Genomic DNA, 20814 nt, shown 5'->3' on the forward strand with positions numbered 1-20814 from the left:
CCTCCAACAGAGCCTGGGTTCTCACAGGGAGGGGGGAAGAGGGTCTCTGAGCCTGGCTCTCCTCCTCAGTAAGCCCATGGGAAGGTTCTTTGCTGGCTCCTGAGGAGTCTCGGGGAATTTCCTCCCCCACACCCTGTCTTTGCTGGGCTTCTTCTAACCCTGTCTCCAAATCTGAATCAGAGTCCGGAACCAAAACCAAAACAGAGGGCCTTGGCTCAATCCTGACAACGGCTTATATTTAGGAATGTGTTTGTGCTTTATCAAGTCCAAGCAAAATGACTCTGTCCAAATACAAGCCAAGGGAGTTTTAAGGCTACTTGTAAGGAGGACTTCAGAATTCCAAAACAGGAGGCAGATTTTAATTCTTACAGAGAATTGAAGAAGGTATCAAATTGGCATTATTGGCTTGGTTCTCACACAAAGGGAACTCAGGGTGTTTTTAAACCTTGGGTTACCATGGTTTAAAAAAGAGCCTCACATAAGAGCCTCGTGTGGTGCAGAGTGGTAGGCGGCAGTATTGCAACCGAAACTCTCCCCACGACCTGAGTTCAATCCCAGCGGAAGCCGGGTCTCGGGTAGCCAGCTCAGGTCGACTCAGCCTTCCATCCTTCCGAGGTTGGTAAAATGAGTACCCAGCTTGCTGGGGGAGAGGTAGTCACAACTGGGGAAGGCACTGGCAAACCACCCCGCTACAGTCTGCCATGAAAACGCCAGCACAAGCGTCGTCCCTCTAGGGGTCAGTAATGACCCGGTGCTTGCACAGGAGGAACCTTTCCTTTCCTTTCCTTTGCACCCATACATGTGGCCACGGACTCCCACTTGGCTCCTCCTGCCAGTGAGAGTAGCTAAACAAGCCAGGGATGCTCCATCCTTGGCTTGGTAAGCATTACATCTGAACCCAGAACTGTGATATGTATCTCCCCTGGCTTGTCAGTTTAAAAAAGCCCTGGGTTACCATTGTGTGCAAGGCGGGCCATTGGCTGTAATGTACGTATCTGTACATATACATGTACACACGTACATACACACGCACTTATATCCCATATTTCTTTTATGATAGAACTCCAGGTGGCATATATAAGGTTCCTCGGTGGCTTCCCATCGAAGCATAGATCAGAGCCCAACTTGCTTAGCTACACACATCCATTCTACTATCACCTTTGTTCAAAGGTTTCACAGAGTTTGTAGTGATTCAAAAGTCTGTCAAGCCTGTCTGACCGGCCAACAGCAGTTGGTCAAAACCAATGATGCCTCAGTCACACTACCTTCAGCTCCCTTAAAAACTATTCTGCGTCCACTCCAAGTCTTTGGGGCTTGAGTTGTTCCAGGAGGCAGATATTTCCCAGGCACCTCAGTTTCTGCAGGGACTGTTACTCCCCCCCGCCCCCGCCTCAACATATGAAGCTAAGAAGACATTTTAAAGGGGACATATCAGCTATGAATGTTGTCGAAGTGGAACAGGAAGAGAAAAACAGTCATTTTAAAATGAAACATGCATCCTAGCCAACATGGGCTTTACAGCTGAATTACAGACACAGAAAATGCAAACGTCTTGCGTTGTGAAAAACGGCCCTAGCTCCAGGACTAACGTACCGTAACTAATTCCAGACTAGATATTTTGCCCAGTTCCACAGGTTTTGGCTAGCATTATTTTACTATTGCAAATGTGCAGTTTACAGATCCAGACTATCTGTAGATAATTAGTAGTGTTTTACATTTAGCACATTTTGTCTTGAAAATGACGCTGAAATTTAAGAATGGCTTAGGGCCTGGAATACTATTTTCACTGCTTCTTGTCATCACTTAAACACCCAATCGTTGAACTAATGTACTTCAGTCTTAAGATGTAGGGAGAAATGAAACCAAGTTTGAAATCTGTAAGAGATCCTGTGGCAGTGGTGCGGAGTGTGCTATTAAAATAAAATTGCTTTGAAAGTAGAGCCAGAGGTGGACCAGGACATTTTGCCACCCAGATCTGTTGCAATGAACACATGAAGCTGGCTTATACCATGTCAGACTGTTGGTTCATCTAGCTCAGCATTGTCTACTCTGGCTGGCCACTGACTGCTCTCCAGGGTTTGAGACAGAAATACTTCCCAGTCCTACCTGGAGTTGCAGAGGATTGAAACTGGGACCTTCTGCATGCCGTGCATGTCCTCTAATCACTGAGCTACAGCTGCTCCCCAATGTCAAAGAGAATGCTGGGGCACAATCTTTTAGATTGTGCACAGTCTGAGGTAATCTGAGAGTTGCGCCCAACATTCTCTGCACTGCTGTAAAGGATTCTGGGAGCACCTCTTAGATCATGCCCTGCTTCACCAGGTGTTCTAAGCAACCATTTATTGTTGGTACAGTTTGGCTGCCCTTGACTAAAGCTTATTCGCATCCTGGGTATAGAAGGGAAAGGCAAACAGAATCAGGGACACAGAACACATGGGTCCAAAGCTTAGTTTAAAGGAAACTTCAATGAATACTGTGAAAGATAGTGTGCTGTCTTGCTAGCTTCCAAAAAAACATGAAGAGGAAGGGGTATTCAGTCACCAAGATATAACCCAAGGGGAACACATAAAAATGGTGCTGGTCTATGGGTCAGGAAAGAGTTTGCACATTCCCATTAAACTGGATAATTAGCAAGGAAAATGTATTATGTTGTAACATACTCTTATTGATTTCTAAACTACACAAGACATTGAAAACAGCCCTCGATGTATTAAAAATAATTCCAAAATGAATCACCTCCCAAAGTAAATTCATTCCAGATTTCAAAGGAAAAAGTAAATTTTACAAGATTGGTTCTAATTCCATGTCAATTTTGCTCTGCGTTTTCCCCTCGAATGAACCCTTTTGACATGGATTGATACGCAGAGTTTGCATTTGGGACTGCACATATCACATTTCAAACAGACACCCACAGAGAAACTGTCCAGACTTAACAAAAGAAAGACATTAAGTCACAAGAGAAGGACTGTTATAATCCCTTCTTTTTGCTAAAGGGAGTGGTTATTACTTCCTGCCTTCTTCTCCCCTGAAAATGTTTTTCTTTTATTTTTCATGTCACATCTGTTAGAATGCCCCAGTGTATGGTAGCCAAAAAATAACACAGGAATATGCACCCTTATTTTTGCAGGCTGCTGAACTATATGAGCATTTTATATGTTGTTGCCATTGGTTTTTAAACGCAACATGCTTTTGAACCTGTGTGCTATCTTTCAGGAACAAGTGAACACACATTACAGTGAGTTGTTTCTTTATACCTGTTGTAGGACAATACTAAAAGATTGTATGCCTATTTTAGATCACATACAGATGGATCACATACTAAACACATGGAAATTATAAAGCAGCCTTCCCCATCATGAGCCCTGATGTTGCTTAAAACTCCCATCATCTCTTATCATTGGCCATATTGGCTGAGGATGGTGGGAGTTGTTTAGGTGGTAGTCCTTTGGGGCTATTTAAGACATTACTTCCCCCCTTTTCATACCTGGTTGCAGTGGGGATTGGGAGGGGACCTTGGGCTCACATTCCTTTGAAGCACAAGTTCAAAACCCAGGTTCAAGGGGGATCCTACCTTAAAATAAACAAGACCTGCCAATTCAGGTATTCAATGTGTAATGGGGGCAGGGGAATGCAAGAAGGAAGCATGGGAGCCCAAACCCTGGTCCTAAGCTTGTTGTTTGTAAAGATGGGGAGGGGACGTTACATATGAACAGCCATTTTGAGAAAGGTACCATCAAGGAGATGCTTAGGTATACAGAAAAAATAATCCATCCTCAGAATTCTGCATTCTGAGATTCCCAGCTTTCATATTTTAAAAAATGTTCCAGCCCATAAGACCATTATTTAATGTGAGTGTCCACATTTCAGATCACTCTTTGGATTCATTTGAGTTCAAAGGAGCGTTGTTCCATGTCCTCATTTTCATGGAATTATTCATGGCATTTCCACATCTACCATGTTTACATTTGCAATTCCTTACTCACCTATGCACCTAGAGCCATCTGGGGCTGTATAAAATCCAGAAGGACATTTGCAAAAGTAGCTGCTAACTGTGTTGGAACATTCTCCCCCATCACAGATTCCAGGGATGGTATTGCACTCATCGATATCTACAGTTTAAGAAAGAGAGGGCAGTTTGACCATGTTAGCATGACAGTATCAAATACCAGTATTATTTAGAAATGTAAAGATTATGTTAATGACTTTTAATACCTACAATCACATCAATTAAAGTTATGCCAAAGAAGAGCAGCCCCACGCTGGGCAATGTATTCACTATGTGGGTAAAGCACGGGGATCCTAAGGAACCTTCTCTCCTCTGGCCCCAATACCAAGCATAGCACAAAGAGAGACATTTTTTTAAAATTCTACAACCATCTTTGCTTTCAACTCATTATTCCTTAATCTGTGGCATGGCATCTATGGCATTTTGGAATAACTTCTTTGTTTTTTTTATTACAGTTCACACACACACAGTTTCAGGACAACAACTGTAGTTTGGCATCATCGTTGTTTGTTTAAACTCTAAGGCTTTAAGCAAAAGCAATAAATCACCAACGCTGTTCTTCAGTTTGAAGCTGTAAAGCAACAAACCTCCACATTTGTCTGTCTTGCTGTTTGTCTTTTAAAAGCAGGCATATGCCTCCAGCCTTGACTTTAATTTGCTTCATGGAGTTGTTTAAAAGGCCATCCTCTTGCTTTCTTCAAACAGGAACATTTGATACAAAATAAATATGTGGACAGGTCCTGGCCAGACAGTGCTGCCAAAAAGACAGGGGACCATAACTGGGGGGCGGGGGGGGGGGATAATGACAACAGATTTTGCTACAAAAGATTAACACAGCCACATGGGGGCTTTTTGCAAATCTATAGCACAGCCATGTTTGGAATACTATACTGAAGTTCTAGTTGCCCATCTCAAGAGGGATACTGTAGAGCTTGAATAGGTGTAGAAAACAGCAAGCCGAGTGGTTAAGCACATTTCCTATGTGGGAAGGCTAATGTGTCTGCGGTATTGTAGTTAGAAAAAAGGACTATCAGAGCAGTCCTATGCATATTTACTCAGAAGTAAGTCCCGCTGAGTTCAATGCCGTTTACTCCCAGTTGTGGATGTAGGATTGCAGTCTAAAAGAGGATTAAGATAGAGCAGAGAAATAAAATACAGCAGCCTTCTCCAATCAGGTACCCTCCCATCGACACTAGCCAGCATGGCCAATGGTCAGGAATGCTGGAAATTATAGTCCAAAACATCTGGAGGGCATCAGGTTAGAGAAGGCTGAGACAGAACTTTATAAAATTATACATTGTGTAACAAAATGGGGAGGAAGGGTGGGAGAAAGAGAGTGCTTTTTGTCCCCCTCTCCCCCATAATATTAGAACCGAGGACATCCAACAAAACTGATTAGCAGTAGGAGAGTTATGATAGACAAAAGAAAATACTTCTTCACACAGTGATGGCAACTAGATGACTTTAGAAGGGTATTAGACAAATTCATGGAGAATAGGTTTTAATCAACAGCTTCTAGCCACGTACCTCTATGCAAACCAAGAGACAGGTTTTGACAGGCCCTGAGTAAGCTGCCCTTGGTGGGCCCCCAGGAACAACTGGGCCCCCATCACCTACCACCACTCCCTCCCCACCCCACAGCAGCACAGCTACAGCCACCAGCCTCCTCCTTCCATGGCAAACAAGTGAGCGGCGGCAGTGCTGCGATGGTCTGTGAGCTGAGTAGTTGTTCGGTACCAATCAGCAACTGGTAGAAACCATATTTTATCTCCAACAGCACTGTGGGAGATAAAATATGGCAGCCACCAGGTACTGATTGGAATCAAGCAGCTGCTTGGCTCACAGACTATTACAGCACCCCCGCTGCTGCCACCACTGCAGCCAGGTAACCCCACTAAGGGTGTATGGCAGGCTAGCAGCATTGCCAAGGCCAGCAGCACCCATGCCCCTGGGAGAGAGAGTGGTCAGGCGGCAGCTGAAGACAACAGAGTCAACAGCGATGCTGGGAGTGATAGCATCAGTCCTGTAGGCCCCTTCTAAGGAGCATGGGCCCTTGGCAGATACCTGAGTATTTCGGGTCCTGCTACCAGGCCTGTCTCCACGTTTAGAGGCAGTGTGCCACTGAATAACAGCTGGTGTGGGAGCAACAGCAGGGAATGTCTACTGCCCTTCTTGGACATACCGTTATTGAGGACTTTCTAAAATCTTCTGACTAGCTACGTTGGGATGCATCTTTGGTCTGACGCACCTTTAATATGAATGGATGCATCTCTGATATGAACATAAGGATCTTCTTAGGTTCATATTAAAGGGTCTACCCAAATGATCTGGTTGCTTTTAAATGATTCCAGCAGCAGTATGAGCACCAGTTAATTTGTGCCAAGGTTCAACCCCAGAACATATGAAATAAGAATAGGTGAAAATAGGTCTGAGCGGGTGCAGAGAGTATTTTCCTTAACAATAAGGAACTAGAGAGGGACATCGCACACCAGAAATTAGAAGTGGAAAGGGGGCTGGATCCAGCCTTAGTTACGCTTAAGAACAGACCTACTGAAATCAACAGGAGTGAAGTCAGTCACAACTAAGTTTTCCTGTTGATTTCAATGGGCCTACTCTAAGCATGACAATAATTAGATCCAACCCAGGGTTTCCAGATTAAGAAGACAGTCTTTTCAAATAGATGCAGAGGCTCAATTTTATTTTTCTAGAAACAAAGCCCCAAACGAGAGAACAGCCGCATCATGGCAGTGCCTATGGTGCTGTAAATACTATACAAACTAGACCTCAGTCTCTCTATAATAAAAGCACATAACATTTTTAATGGGCTTACGTTTTGTCTCATGTTGCTAATGTCTGGAAAGTCATCAGCCATATTTGCCATTACATCAATGAAACCAGAGTACTTAAAATGATGACAATTGTATTTATATTAATGTCAACACCAATATAAACAGTGAAATGCTGTTTAGGTTAGGCTTAGCCCTAAAATAAAGCCTGGAGATTTTGCGTTCAATAAGGCCAGACCCTCTGTAAACAGAGGCAATACCAATTTGAAGATAAACAGTGGGGAACTTGAGTCAGAAAATACTTGAACCTAATCCATTTGCAACTACCTTCACCCCCCGCCCCTTAATCAGGACTCACGTTATACCAAACAATCCAGCTGCTACTATTTCATTCTTATTATTGCTGCTGAGGAGTCCACAACCTATGGTTTTCAGGTCACCAGTGATTATCAACCAAGAAATGTAATACTGGTGACCAGCAAGGAAATCTCCTAAGAAAGCCCACCAGAGCAATAACCAATTATTTAAGAGAAACAGCCAACAGGAGGAAAAGATTGATGTGCCTGATCTTGTCTGATTTCAGAAGCTAAGCAGTGTCAGACCTGGTTAGTACTTGGATGGGAGACTGCCTGGGAATCAGGCTTCTTGCATCGAGCAGGGGGTTGGACTCGATGGTCTTGTAGGCCCCTTTCAACCCTATGATTCTATGACGTTGAGCAAAGGGCTGGATGTGCCCAATCTCGTCTGATCTCAGAAGCTAAGCAGGGTCAGCCCTAGTTAGTACTTGGATGGGAGACCACCTGGGAATCAGGCTTCCTGCATTGAGCAGGGGGTTGGACTCGATGGTCTTCCAACCCTATGATTCTAAGAATGACTCATTCAAAGTGGTGTCAGATTATGTCTTGTGTTGCATTGCACAAGACTCAAATTACAGAGGGGTGGGCAGATGGTGCCCAGCATCTTTACCTTTTGTGACAGCGCCCTTAAGCTACTTCTTTTTAGAAGGCCAGAAGGGGGCCATATTTTAGCTAAAACTGGAAAGGGGGGGGCTTGTAGACCATCCCCCCACTAATACACATTTTCCTAAGCTGGCCACTTATGAATCAGCAAAAAAGAAGAAAGCCATCACCAAAGAAGTGGATGAAAACTTATCCCTGGCTTGTTTGTGTTGTCGTCCGCCTTGTAACAAAGGCACCCAACAAGAGCGCCCTGAAAACAAAACTGCTCTGAAGGCTGGCAAAATATGTGGAAGAGAAACAAATCAGAAACAGGGAAAATAGTGGCTTGTTTGCTATCTGCTAAAGCAACAAAACATGGTTAACATAAACCATGGCTTAGTGTTACATGTAAATGCAGCCAATGTTTAAGGGGTACCCTGAAAGTCAAAAGCTTGAAACCCACACATCTAGGGTACATGGCCTTCTTGGTGGCTGCTCCCAGGTTATGGAACTCTGTATTGCCCCGGCCATGGGCGGTGAACTCTTAGGTTAGAGGTGCCAAGATAGTGATAAATCAGATTCAAAGGTTTACTTACAAGGAGACTTCATTGGGTAACTTACAGCACACAGGCGTACCCAGTGGTTGGATCAGACAGCTTCTCTGAACCACGAGCCATGGGGTAACATGGGTTTTCTACAATACATTTAGCAATGAGGCAACATAACAGCAGCAAGCGCCCCCTAGCGTTCATTCCCAGCATGGACTAACAGCGTTTGGTTCTCAGCACAGCCACCTGCATCTCAGCATAAACACACAGCTTCACTTCCTAGGCACAGCCTGATAAGGCCTTCTAGCATTCATTAGTATGGAATGCACTGAGCCGTGCTATCGGCCTTTTGACTCACCTTCACATGCTCAGAGGCTTACTAGCAAGGGAATTGCACTAATAATGAACTTAAGCAAGGCATTATGGATTTCTAGGCCCCTCTAACACTATAAATGTCTTGGCTATGCTCCTGGAACCAATACAAACTCCCTTCTGAGGGAGCTAGGTTGGTTTCCTCTCTGTTGTCCTTCCACTGGCAGGCAAAGACATTTCTGTTCAAGCAGACCTTTGGCAAGTAAGGTGGTCTGTTGGGTTGGGTACTGGTTTTATTCTGTAATTTTTGTGTGTTTTATCTGTGTTTAATGTATTTGTTTTATTATTGTTTTTAAGCACGTTTTATACGTTTGTTAAAGTTCCAATGATTGTTAGCTGCCTTGAGCACCATTTTCTTGGTGGAAAGGCAGAGTATCAATCAATCAGTCACTAGATTTGGACCTAAGTCAGCCCCAAATGCACAGGATGACTGGGGTTCTCTGAAGTTTGTTGTCTTAGCTTGTAAACATTGGAAATTTTACTGATACGTTTTTGGTAATAAGACAATTAATTATTTGTTACATTTTTCATCTATCCTTCCCCAAGAAAGGAATATTAAATGGGAACTTTTTCTGTTCCTGAGGATCACAACATTACTGAACTGCTATCAATGAAAAAAAACAGGATTTCCACTTAAATGGTCCAGACTTGATCAGGGACAGGCAGCTCTTTTGCACTGAGGACCAAACTGGATTGATATCTAGTTTATTAATTTCACTTTCTAGCCCACCCTTTCCTTTGCACTAAATGTAATTGTTACATATTTAAGTGAAAAATACCGGTCCCGTATCCCTGGTGAGCTTACATCACAACTCATTCCATGCTCTACAGGTGTATTGATGTTCTAAACTCCACAACACTTGCTGCTCAGGGCATACAGCAGAGCTTGTCCACTGCAGAATGCACTTCCTTAGACTATAAAATTCCTTGCTCTTTAGGCTTCTATATGATCAATGTGCTTTTAAAAAGCTGCTAAAGTATGTCCAACATCTTCTCAAACTACACTTCTATCTGCTAAATAAATTATGAATGTAGTACTAGCTGAGAAAGGTATAAATTGCCTTACTGAATGAATGACTCTTCATTGTTGTCACAACATGCCAACGTTCTAGTAAGAGTTTTCAAACAGAACATCCATTCATTCCAATTGAAGCTCTGGTACAGAGTGTGCCTCTTGAACGTAGTTGGTTGTTCCCTATATTATTCAGCCTATGAGAACTTAAATATAGCTGCAGTGCTGTTTGCTCAGTTTGTGATGCATTGGACATCGGATTTGCAAGCATGAATGCTTTAAGGGAGATCCAAGTTCAGCATCCCAAGTTCAGTCCCTTCCAGAAACCCATTAAACATGAGGATTTAAGTCAACAAGAATAAGTCATATTAATTCCATATAATCCGATTTAACTAGTATCTGAATTGAGCTGCCACTGAATTGTCCTCTAGAAAGAAACACTTCCAGTGATGTTTGAGAAGTTAGCTATTTCCACCCTTGGCCACCCTTTTGCCAATTGCATTGGCAGACAGCATGAACACTGTAATTGTCTGGAGCAAAGTCTTTGCAAATTGGTTTACGTAAGACAAAGTTAAAATGACACAGTAGTTGTGTAAAAATTACTATTTTAGCTAGCTTTTTGATTTCCTCTGCACCCAGTTTGCAGAGTCGTAAACCAGCCTTACATTCAGAACCAACTGTGCAGTATTACAACCTTAACAGGGATTATACTTTACTAATATATAGTTCTGATTTACTGTAATGGATGATTTTCCCAAGGTCAACACGTTCCTTTATTCTCCTAAATAAATCTACTGAAATACATGTTTGGTATTTGATTAGCCATGATGTTAAATAAACTGCAGAGTAGAGTCCCTACCAAATGTTATTTTATTGGGACAGAGGAGTGAGTTCTGTGGGCATCTACTAAACATCCTCATCGTCATCAATTTATATCCCGCCTTTTCCCCAATACTGGGACTCAAGTCGGCTTTACATTAAAACTTGTACAGTTAAAACATATAAATAGAAATATACAAATGTTAAAAATATAATTAAATCATCAGTAGTATTAAAATTGTATAAAATATCAAAATTTTAAAAGACAACAACAACATAAACAATAGTATCAATCCATCATATTCTCACAGGTCCAGACTATTTATCCCCAAAGGCCTGCTGGAACAAAAAAGTTTTAAACATCTCAGAGAAAGGAATATGCTTGTATATGCGGAGGGGAGGGGAGGGGAGGGGAGGAAGAGAAAACTCCATTTGTGTGAGCTTAGTTTTATGTGTCAATGATGGGCAAGAGCTGAGGGGATGCAAAATATGTTTCAACATAGCTCCCCACCTTGCTATCCTTTCATCCACTTCTGAAATAAAATATTGCCTGTGTTCACAAATCACTGTAAGCTAGGAATTCTGACTTATTAAAACACAATGTGCACAAGCTGTGTGCTGATGCAGCCCATTTGCTCCTGCTTTGCTGTTCATACAAGCAAGTAAGCAAACCAGGGGTCATTAGCTTAGCATTATGTCCAAACTGGATATTATGGTTTATTTCACCCCAACAAGCCAGGATTCATAAACAACAACAAACCCTGGTTTAAGCTGGCTTAAAGATTCTGGCTTGTTTGGGCACAAATCATAATCCTGGGTACAGACGTAACACTAAGCTATCAATGTATTGTTTGTTCACCTGCTCACATGAGCAGAAGCAATGTAGGAGTAAATGGGCTGAATGCACCAGCACTTAATCTATGCAAATTGTGCTTTTAAAAGCCAGAATTCCTGTTTTAATGTGCCATGCAATTGTGGCCATTGCAAACTATGTTACCCTTTCAATTTATTAGTATGTACTACTCCAGTATTAAACGTCTAATTGTGATATAAAGATGAAACACCAATATTTAACTGTCATGCAGAGCTAGGAATGCAACAGATTTTAGGCACAGAGAGGCAGAATACTTAAATGCACTTTATGCAACCAATAAATTAATACTTGCATGCTTGAGTGAAGAAGAAATATCTGAAAAATTGTGCAGATTTTTGAAATATAGTTTACATCAAATGTGAGGTTTTCTTTTTTTTCCATATGAAGGTTCTGAAAGAACTTACCATCACATTTTTGTGTCACTTCATTAAACTTGTGTCCAGCTGGGCATTTGCACTCAAAAGATCCAACGGTATTAATGCAATTTCCCCCTTGACAGATGCCAGGGATAGCTTGGCATTCATCCACATCTATCATGCAAAAAACACACACACAAAACACAAAGAGCAATTAACAATTTGTCCGCATAAAAATTAAAAACAAATTTGCTGTTCCAACATCATGTTGTGCTTCTTGCCTGGAAGAGATCCTAATTTATTTGGTAATTACTTTATAAAAAATACTAATTTAGTGCAGTCCCCTGAATATTTTCTGTTAGAAAACACACACAGGCTTTGGCCATTACAGGGTACAAAGTATATAAGGTAAACTTGAGCAATCCAGAACCCTTGCGCAGCATCCTATGGAGACTTTTATTCCACGTGGTTTGCTGAGGAAAAAAAATCCCAATGACAACATTAACTATAGAGCCAATTCACTTTACATTTTGTACTCTGGAATAAAAGGTACCTGAGTTTAAATGGCAAAATATACAAATAGTGACATTCAATTGTGAATGGTGCTTAACCAGTTTTTCCACAAGGAATACAGAATCAGGGCCTAATCCACTCCTGACTTGTCACTTCCATGTTGATTACAAGAAATCCTAGCATTTTAAATATGCAAACATTATTCACAATCGAAAGCCCCATGTGTACATTTGGACGATTAAAACTGGGTAATTTTGTAACGTGCAAATTGCCTCCATAACTAAGGGGAGGAAAGCAGGCTGCCTATTCCAGGAGAGGAGGTTTGCCATGTATAGGATGCTATAGAGATAGTGTCAGGGAAGAAATAGGAAAAAGTGCAGAAAAAGTCAACCAAGGGTGCAGTTCTATGAGTTGCGCCCTGGGTACTCGTAAGTCCCTGAACTCAGAGGCTTACAAGTATCCTATGCCTTGCATCTCCTGCACTGTATTTTAACGAGATGGACAATTTTGCCGTCTAGCAGATGCTTCTGGGAGGGGGAGGGAAGGAGGCTGGGGTGGTGATAGGAAAAGTCATAAGCCAGCTGCCCTGGCCTCCTCCCCTCCCCGCCCCCAGGAACACCTCCTTTCCCCTGTCTCTGCCCTCCATTTACCAAGTGCAGAGAGGCAGCTGGCATGGTTCTCTCCATGCCAGCTTACAAGGGGGAGGGGAGCACAGTTTCCTGGCTCTAAGCTTGGAGCCCTGTCTTCGAGTGCAGAGCCAGGAATCTGAAAAATCCTATGTCCTCCAGACGCTGTCTAGGAGACATAGGATTGTTCCCTCCAGTGATCAAGTGATTCTTGCACCTTTCTTACAAAGGATGGATAAAATGTTTAGTGCAGAAAAACACACAAATGTTTTTAGTTTAGAAAAGTAGTTACTTTTTTCTTAACACAAGTGTTTTCAATTTAGAAAAAAGACAACAGTGGACAGAATGATAGAGGTTTACAGAATTATGCATCCCTCTCCCATGACACTAGCACTCAGGCTCACCTAAGGAAATAGACTGGCAGTTTATTCAGGATAGCCAAAAGAAAGGACTTTACAAAACATGTAATTATTAATTTAAGGAATTCACTGCCATAAGCTGTGACGACAGCCACTAGGCCAGATGGCTTTAAAGGCGGATTAGGCCAATTTGTATTGGATAGAAATTTTTATTTATTTATTTATTATTAAATTTATTAATCGCCCATCTGGCTGGTCACCCAGCCACTCTGGGTGATGTACAACATACAATAAAAATAGTTTAAAACAATAAAATTCTACAATAAAAACATTTTCTAAAATACCCTAACCCACCCCAAATGCCTGCCTGAACAACAACGTTTTTAATGCATGATGGAAGCTCATTAAAGAGGGGGCATGACGGAGTTCCCTAGGGAGGGAGTTCCACAGAGTGGGGGCCACCACAGAAAAGGCCCTCTCCCTCGTCCCCACCAGTCTAGCTGTCCTGGCTGATGGGACAGAGAGGCCATCCGAGGCTGATCTTGTTAAGCGACCTGTCTGGTGCTGCTGGAGGCGCTCCTTAAGATAGGCTGGGCCGGAACCATATAGGGTTTTAAAGGTCAAAACCAACACCTTGAATTTGGCCTGGAAAACAACTGGTAACCAGTGCAACCCCTTCAGCACTGGAGTGATGTGATCTCGCCTGCGGCTGCCTTTAATCAGGCGAGCCGCCGCGTTCTGTATCAGCTACAGTTTCTGAAACGTCTTCAAGGGTAACCCCACGTAGAGCGCATTACAGTAGTCTAAACGAGAGGAAACCAGGGCATGTACTACCGATGGGAGCAGATGGTTGGGAAGGAAGGGGCGCAGCCGCCGTATCAGATGGAGTTGATACAGCGCTGTCCGGCTCACAGCTGACACCTGAGCCTCCATGGACAGCTGGGAGTCCAAAATGACCCCCAGGCTGCAGACCTGGTCTTTCAAGGGTAGCCGTACCCCATTCAACACCAGGTCAACATCCCTCAGCCTCCTCTTGTCTCCCACCAAAAGTACCTCGGTCTTGTCAGGGTTCAGCTTCAGCCTATTCCTCCCCATCCAGCCACTCACCATCTCCAGACATTTGGACAGGGATTCTACGGCCAACCTTGGTGAAGATTTAAACGAGAGGTAGAGCTGCGTGTCATCCGCATATTGATGACACTGCACCCCAAACCTCCTGATGATAGCCCCCAGCGGCTTCACATAGATGTTAAATAGCATCGGGGAGAGGATGGAACCCTGTGGCACCCTGTGGCACCCCACAAGTAAGTGGCTATGGGTCCGAAACCTCCTCTCCCAGTGCTACCCTCTGGTACCTGCCGGAGAGGAAGGACCGGAACCACCGCAATACGGTGTCCCCAGTGCCCAACCCCTCCAGGCGGTCCAGGAGGATACCGTGGTCAACGGTATCGAAAGCCGCTGAGAGGTCGAGGAGAACAAGGAAGGAGCATTCACCCCTATCCAGAGCCCTCCTCTTATCATCTACCAAGGCGACCAAGGCCGATATGGAAATGATAGATAAATAGGACTTCCAGGTTTAGAAGAAGTATGTCCGTGGAACACCAGCTGCAAGAACAACATGGGAGGCTTGTGGGCTTCCTGGAAACATCTGACTGGCCACTGTGGGAAACTGGATGCTGGACTAGATGGACCTTTGGTGTGAACTCTGCTCGTGAGCTCTGCTCATGTTCCTATGATATAGATAAGAAACAGGATATGGATTCTTCACTCATTGCAAGCTTTGCTTGGGTATTTTATGTGCCGTTTCTTACACTACAGCTGGCTTCCTCAGCCTGGCATCCTCCAGATGTGTTGGGCTTCAACTCCCATAATCCCCAACCATCACGACCAATGGTCATGTTGGCTGGGATGATGGGTGTCGTACTCTGACACATCTGGAAGGCATCAAGTTGGGGAAGGCTTCACTAGAGAACCAGTATTAAACAAACACACATTTCATTTAGCTTACTTTAATCTGGTTTTGTCCTTTTCAGCGGAACGTTTTCAACCTCAATGGATATAAGTTCTCAGAAGGAAATAAAAGCATAGTTAAATATAACAGGCTATCAAGCTTTGCAGAATAAAAACCCTGCAGGGATGGCTCCTCTCAGTCTTTTGAGGCTGGATGACTGTAATACAACTTGGTCTATAAACTATGGGATGTGGCCCACTTATTGTTATGCATAGAATATTTGATCGGACAATGTTCTCAAAATACTAGACTTCACCAAGCTTAGTTAGGGGCCTGTGCAAGTTTACTACACTGAAAGGTTAGAACATGACCACACAAATTGTATACAAGTAGTTTCTGTAGTTTATAGAGCCACCACAGCTGTTTAAATACACAAGAAAGGGTTTGGTTTTTGCCAAACCATATCCAAAATTTCTGAAACAATGGAGTGCCTTGAGTTCACCGTGGGAGTTTTTAGATTAACCAAAATAGCATTAGGTTTATAATCTTTATCTTCTTTAGACCCACAAAATACTGTAACTCATTAGACAAAATTTTAAAGAAAGGCCTAAAACAAATCCTCCCAGAGATGCAGTCCTGGGAATATAAAATCCACACCAATTTAGTGCATAGCTGCTGCCCCTGTTAACTTTCTCCTGTTTCCTGTCAGACATCCAGACAATAAAAGAATTTATACAGCTGGATATATTACAAGAAAAGCCAAAAGCAGCGTAAGGGCAAGGCATGCTCAGGAATAAAGTAAGCAACCTCTTGGCGGATATTAAGATTCAAAATCAAATGTATTTTGAATTTAATTTATTCATTTAAATTACTATATTGCATAAAATATGCAGCAAGCTGTTTTAAACAGCACAGCCCAAGAGTTGTGTCAAGATCTGAGGAAGTTCTCTTAAGAGAAGGCATAGATTTCAAATGTTAAAATAAAACACAGAGGCCTGGTTCACACATAAACCCTGGTTTGTCATGAATGAATGAGCGTGCTAAGTCACATGGTTTGATCACCCCCATTTGGCTCCTCCTGCCAGCGGGAGTGGCTAAACAATCCAGGGACACTCCATCCATGTGTTCTTCACCTGACATCCGAACCCAGGACTCTGGCTTGGCTCTTCCCTGACAAGCCAGAGTTAGAACCCAAGATTAAACCTTGTCTCTTTCTCTTGCTGAGAAAGAGACAAACCAGTGTACCAGGTTCAGATGTCATGCTAAACAACACAGGCACAGAGGGGTCCTGGGTTGTTTAGCCACTCCCACAGCTTGGAAGAGCCAAGTGGGAGTGATCAAGCAGCATGAGCTAGCTCACTCACTCATTCACAACAACCCAGGCTTTAAATGTTGTCATTATGTGCAAACTGAGCCAGAACATCTGTGGAATTACCAAAATCTGTTTTGTTTGCCTGTACACTCATTGCTTCTTAGTGCAATAGCTTTTCAGGATGAGATGGCTAGATAGCATCACCGATGCAATGAATATGGACTTGAGCATGCTCCGGGACAGAGTGGAGGACAGAAAGGCCTGGCGTGCTATGGTCCATGAGGTTACGAAGAGTCGGACACGACTTAACGACTGAACAACAAATAGAGAAGGATCTTTCTGGCAGTGGAATTCCAGCTGCTTTCATAGAAAAGTCTTACAAGTACCATTACAAAAGCATCAGGCGCTCAATAAATCATGAAGTAATAGATCTGACACTCCTTTCAGCATCTTCCTCTGTACAATGCTGACTCGTGACTTTGGACAGTAGATACAATTTGATTGTGATTAGATTTCAGCAGCTTCTGCTGTGCCATACCTTGACAGGCTCCTGTTCGTATGTTTAGAATGAAGCCCCGACGACAGGGATGAGGCTGAGCTGGACACATTTCACACGGGTGGCCCCACGCTCTCCCAACGGTTGCACAGCAGAGAGTTTTTGTGCAGACTATCCCACTGAGTTGTCCCTGGCACATCTGGTTGGTTACCAACGTGAAGCATGGGCCTGTCCTGTAATCTGGATCACAGCAAGGAAACCTCATCAGTATTAAATTAGAGATGAATTATATAGCCATGAACTTAACTCAAAGAACTTGAAAGATCATACTACCCTCTACCTAGCCTCACCCAGGTACACAGATGCAAGTACCCTTTTCACTCTTGTCCTGCTAGCCCCACACTGCAGTACAGAAGCAAGTACAGAGTAAAAAGAGGAGAAGGATCAATCAATAAATCATGTCCCTCAAATTAAAGGCAGGACACTTTCTCAGGATGGCCAAAGAGGTCTTCCTCATAAATATGCTATTGATTGTCACTGCTTCTTATTCTAAACTTCCAAGACAACGAGGAAAATTCAATACTCAGATCCTGAAACCAGAGAAGACCCACACTGCCCAGCCTAGCCCTTGACTAACAAAGACCAACATCAGTGAGCCAGTTTCCCTAGTATGAATGGGAGAATGGAGGTTCCTCTCAAAAATATATTTTAAAAATCTGATCCTAAGCTTCCACGAACGCTGACTTAACCCAGAAGGTTTTGCAAAGTTTCCACTAAAAGGGGGCCTATAAATACTTCAAAAAAATAGTATTTTTTTTACAAAAAAAATAAATAGTAAGAGCCACTTCACACAAGCATTTTCTCCTCAGACCTCTCTCTCAACTTTCATATGTGAAAGTGGTATTAACTTGCAACATTATTATCTGGAGGATATTCCACAACACCATATTGATTGTATAAAAATTTAGGGGAAATGTATCTTCATCTGGCCATATGAATTAGTCCTTAAACTGTAGGCAAGGAAGTTTGTTTGTTTGTTTGTTTGTTGATTGATTGATTGCATTTCTATCCCACCTTTTTTGCTCTTGCAAGGAACCCAAGGCAGCTTACATTATCCTCCTCCTCTCCATTTTATCCTCACAACATCCCTATGAGGTAAGTTGGGCTGAGAGTCTGTGACTGGCCCAAAGTCACCCAGTGAGTTTCCATGGCCAAGTGGAGACTAGAACCCGGATCTCCCAGCTCCCAGTCCAACACTCTCGCCACTACACCACACTGGATCTCCCTCAGAAGTTTTTTAAAAACTGGATCCAAGGGCCAAAACAGACATACATCCTTACATCTTTTCCCCCCATTTTTACTCAAGAGTAGGCATAGGGGGTCCAAACCAGATCTTGAAAGTTCCCCTACCTGCCCCCAATGCTAGGGACCCAATCAAGACCGGGTGCCCTGTGCCTACTCTAGAGTAAAAATGAAAATAAATGGTTGTTTGGTTTTAATTTTTGTGAACCGCCCAGAGAGCTTCGGCTATTGGGCGGTATAGAAATGAAATAAAGAAAGAAAGAAATAAAATAAAAAGGCTAAAATAGCTAAATACAGATTTCAAGTAATATCTGTTTTGGTCCTGAGATGGGGCTTGATGAGATGAGGCTTGACTGCCTTTGGCAGTCGTATTTTCCAAATTTTTATTACACCCCTGGATAGCTTCATATGATATTTCCCTACTCTTTGTGCTGTATAGTCTTCCCAAAACTGTGAATATGGGCCAACTTCACATTTCATGTGATAAGGAAACAACACGTATTCTTTTCTGTAGGGAACTGTCAAGGAACCTGGCGTAATGAGCAAGACAGAGTCCCGCTCCACTTAAATATATTCTCAGTTACATCGTAGCAGGGCTCCAGGTTTGCCAAGGCATTATTTGTATAGAATTCGTAGCCTAATGATTAATCTTTCCTAGAACACAATACTTATAATTCATAAGAGAATAAGCTTATTATTTTCCCCACCACTGCATTTAAGTGGGCCTCCAGGGCTGTAACTTACAACTAAGTTCATTAAGGGCCATTTTCAGTGATACACAGACACAAAGTATACCCAGTTAACTGTGGGCAAGGTTTGTCTTTAGCTAAACAGGAGGGCATGTGGAACACATCTGCTTTGATTTGTTTATGGTAGGACAAACTATTTATCTGAGAGACAAAATTAAACTGAGACATTAATAAAATATTCACTTGTATTTTGTTCCATTCTCCCACGGCAACAACAAAACAGTGGCACTGCCAACTCTGTCTCCTGCGCGCGCGCGCGTGTGCGCACACCCACACACACACACACACACACACACACCAGAGCCCTCTTTTTTCCTCAAATAAAGGCCTTTGTCACCTTCTTTTCTAGGGTTTTCTTCATTCAGTGAGGAAAACCTGCATTCCATTACAGAGAATTAATATTCTTTCTTCAAATGTTTAGAGCTTTTCCACACATTATACAGGGCAAAACCCAAGCTCCTTGACAAATATACCTTTATGACACGTGCAGCTGCCAACATGTTTGTCATATTCACGCTTTACATTGTTAGGTGTACACTTACAAATGTAGTGTCTACAGAAACTTAGTAGGCAGAGTCAGTTTCTACATAAAAGCCAACACAAAGCAAGCAAGTGAAGCATTTGGGTCAACTAGTGTTTAAATTCCTAGATGCAAGCTTTTGAGTGTTGCAGGATTCAAGCTGTATTGAGCTCCTGAATCTATGATGATTCAGAAATGTGTCTCTAGGAATTCATAAGCTAGTTGCCCCAAATTGTTTATGGCCTTAATTGCTCTAAGACCAGGTTCAGATTATCGGCAGGGGAAACAATGCAAGGTTGATCGTTTCTCCTCTCCCCTCACCCCCACATGTGCTGGTCATGCGATCAGGCTTACCCTAATTACCGGTGCCATGTCATGGGTTGCCGTGTCGTCCAAATCCAGTGTGCGGTACATGGCCATGGTGAATTTTCACCCACCCTACAACCCATGGCTAGCAGTGGGGGTTGTAGGGCAGATGAAAAGTAATCATGGTTGCACCGTGCGCTGAGTTCGGACAAGATGACAACACGCAATGCAGCATGGGTAATTACGGTAATCCCAGTCACACAACTGGCACACACAGGAGCGGGGAAAACAATCAATGCTGCATTGTTTCCCCCACTGATCACCTCAATGCTCCCTAACCTTCACTCTGGTTCAGACTCCGTTAAATTACACTTGTTATTAGCTGCTTGCCATCAGTACAAATAAGAAATACCTTCAAATGACAAAGCAGGGATACTTTTAAAAACTGCCCCCCACTCCCACCCACCCACCTTTCAGGTCACATAACATAAGCATGGACATGTAGGCTAGTAAAGAAAACATGTGTTAGTGACTTGGTGCACTTATTTCCAAGTGCCTTAAATAGACCGGGGAATCACCCAGCAAAATATTTTGCAGAATATTAGATTGGCCTCTTTCAGCTCCCTTCTCAAACCAAAGAGATGATAAACCATGATTTATCTTTCATGGGGTTTATCATGATTGGAACAAGCCTAGCTTTCTCCCAGGCTCGCTCCCCTCCCTTCCTCCCGCACGGCTATGCGGAAGAGTTCAGACATTTTCACTTCCATTTTTTATTAACCAGAGCTTGTTGTGTCATCCAAAACTGACAAACTGTGGTCAATTTTAACTATCGCTGACTGAAGCAAGCCAACTTCAAGCAGTGGTTTATGAACCTGGTTAAGATTAACGATAGTACAGGGTTCAGATGACATACTAAACTGTGGTTAATCCAAAATGGAAGTGAAAGCTTCTGATCTCCTCCTTGCG

General features: G+C 42.9%; 1 protein-coding gene across 1 annotated transcript in view; it reads right to left on the bottom strand.

Moving 5' to 3' along the window:
- The window catches only part of FBN1 (fibrillin 1), a 262621-nt gene that overhangs the window by 142830 nt on the left and 98977 nt on the right, over positions 1–20814 (bottom strand). The window contains exons 6-8 of the mRNA XM_084817119.1: positions 17011–17208; positions 11760–11885; positions 3984–4109 (exon numbers count right to left, since the gene is read on the bottom strand). Coding sequence (XP_084673245.1) covers positions 3984–4109; positions 11760–11885; positions 17011–17208 — 450 coding nt within the window. The remainder of the gene's footprint in view (positions 1–3983; positions 4110–11759; positions 11886–17010; positions 17209–20814) is intronic.

The sequence above is a fragment of the Heloderma suspectum genome, chromosome 11 (genome assembly GCF_057233095.1).
Source record: "Heloderma suspectum isolate Gila_16-S chromosome 11, 16-S_ref, whole genome shotgun sequence".
NCBI lineage: Eukaryota > Metazoa > Chordata > Lepidosauria > Squamata > Helodermatidae > Heloderma > Heloderma suspectum.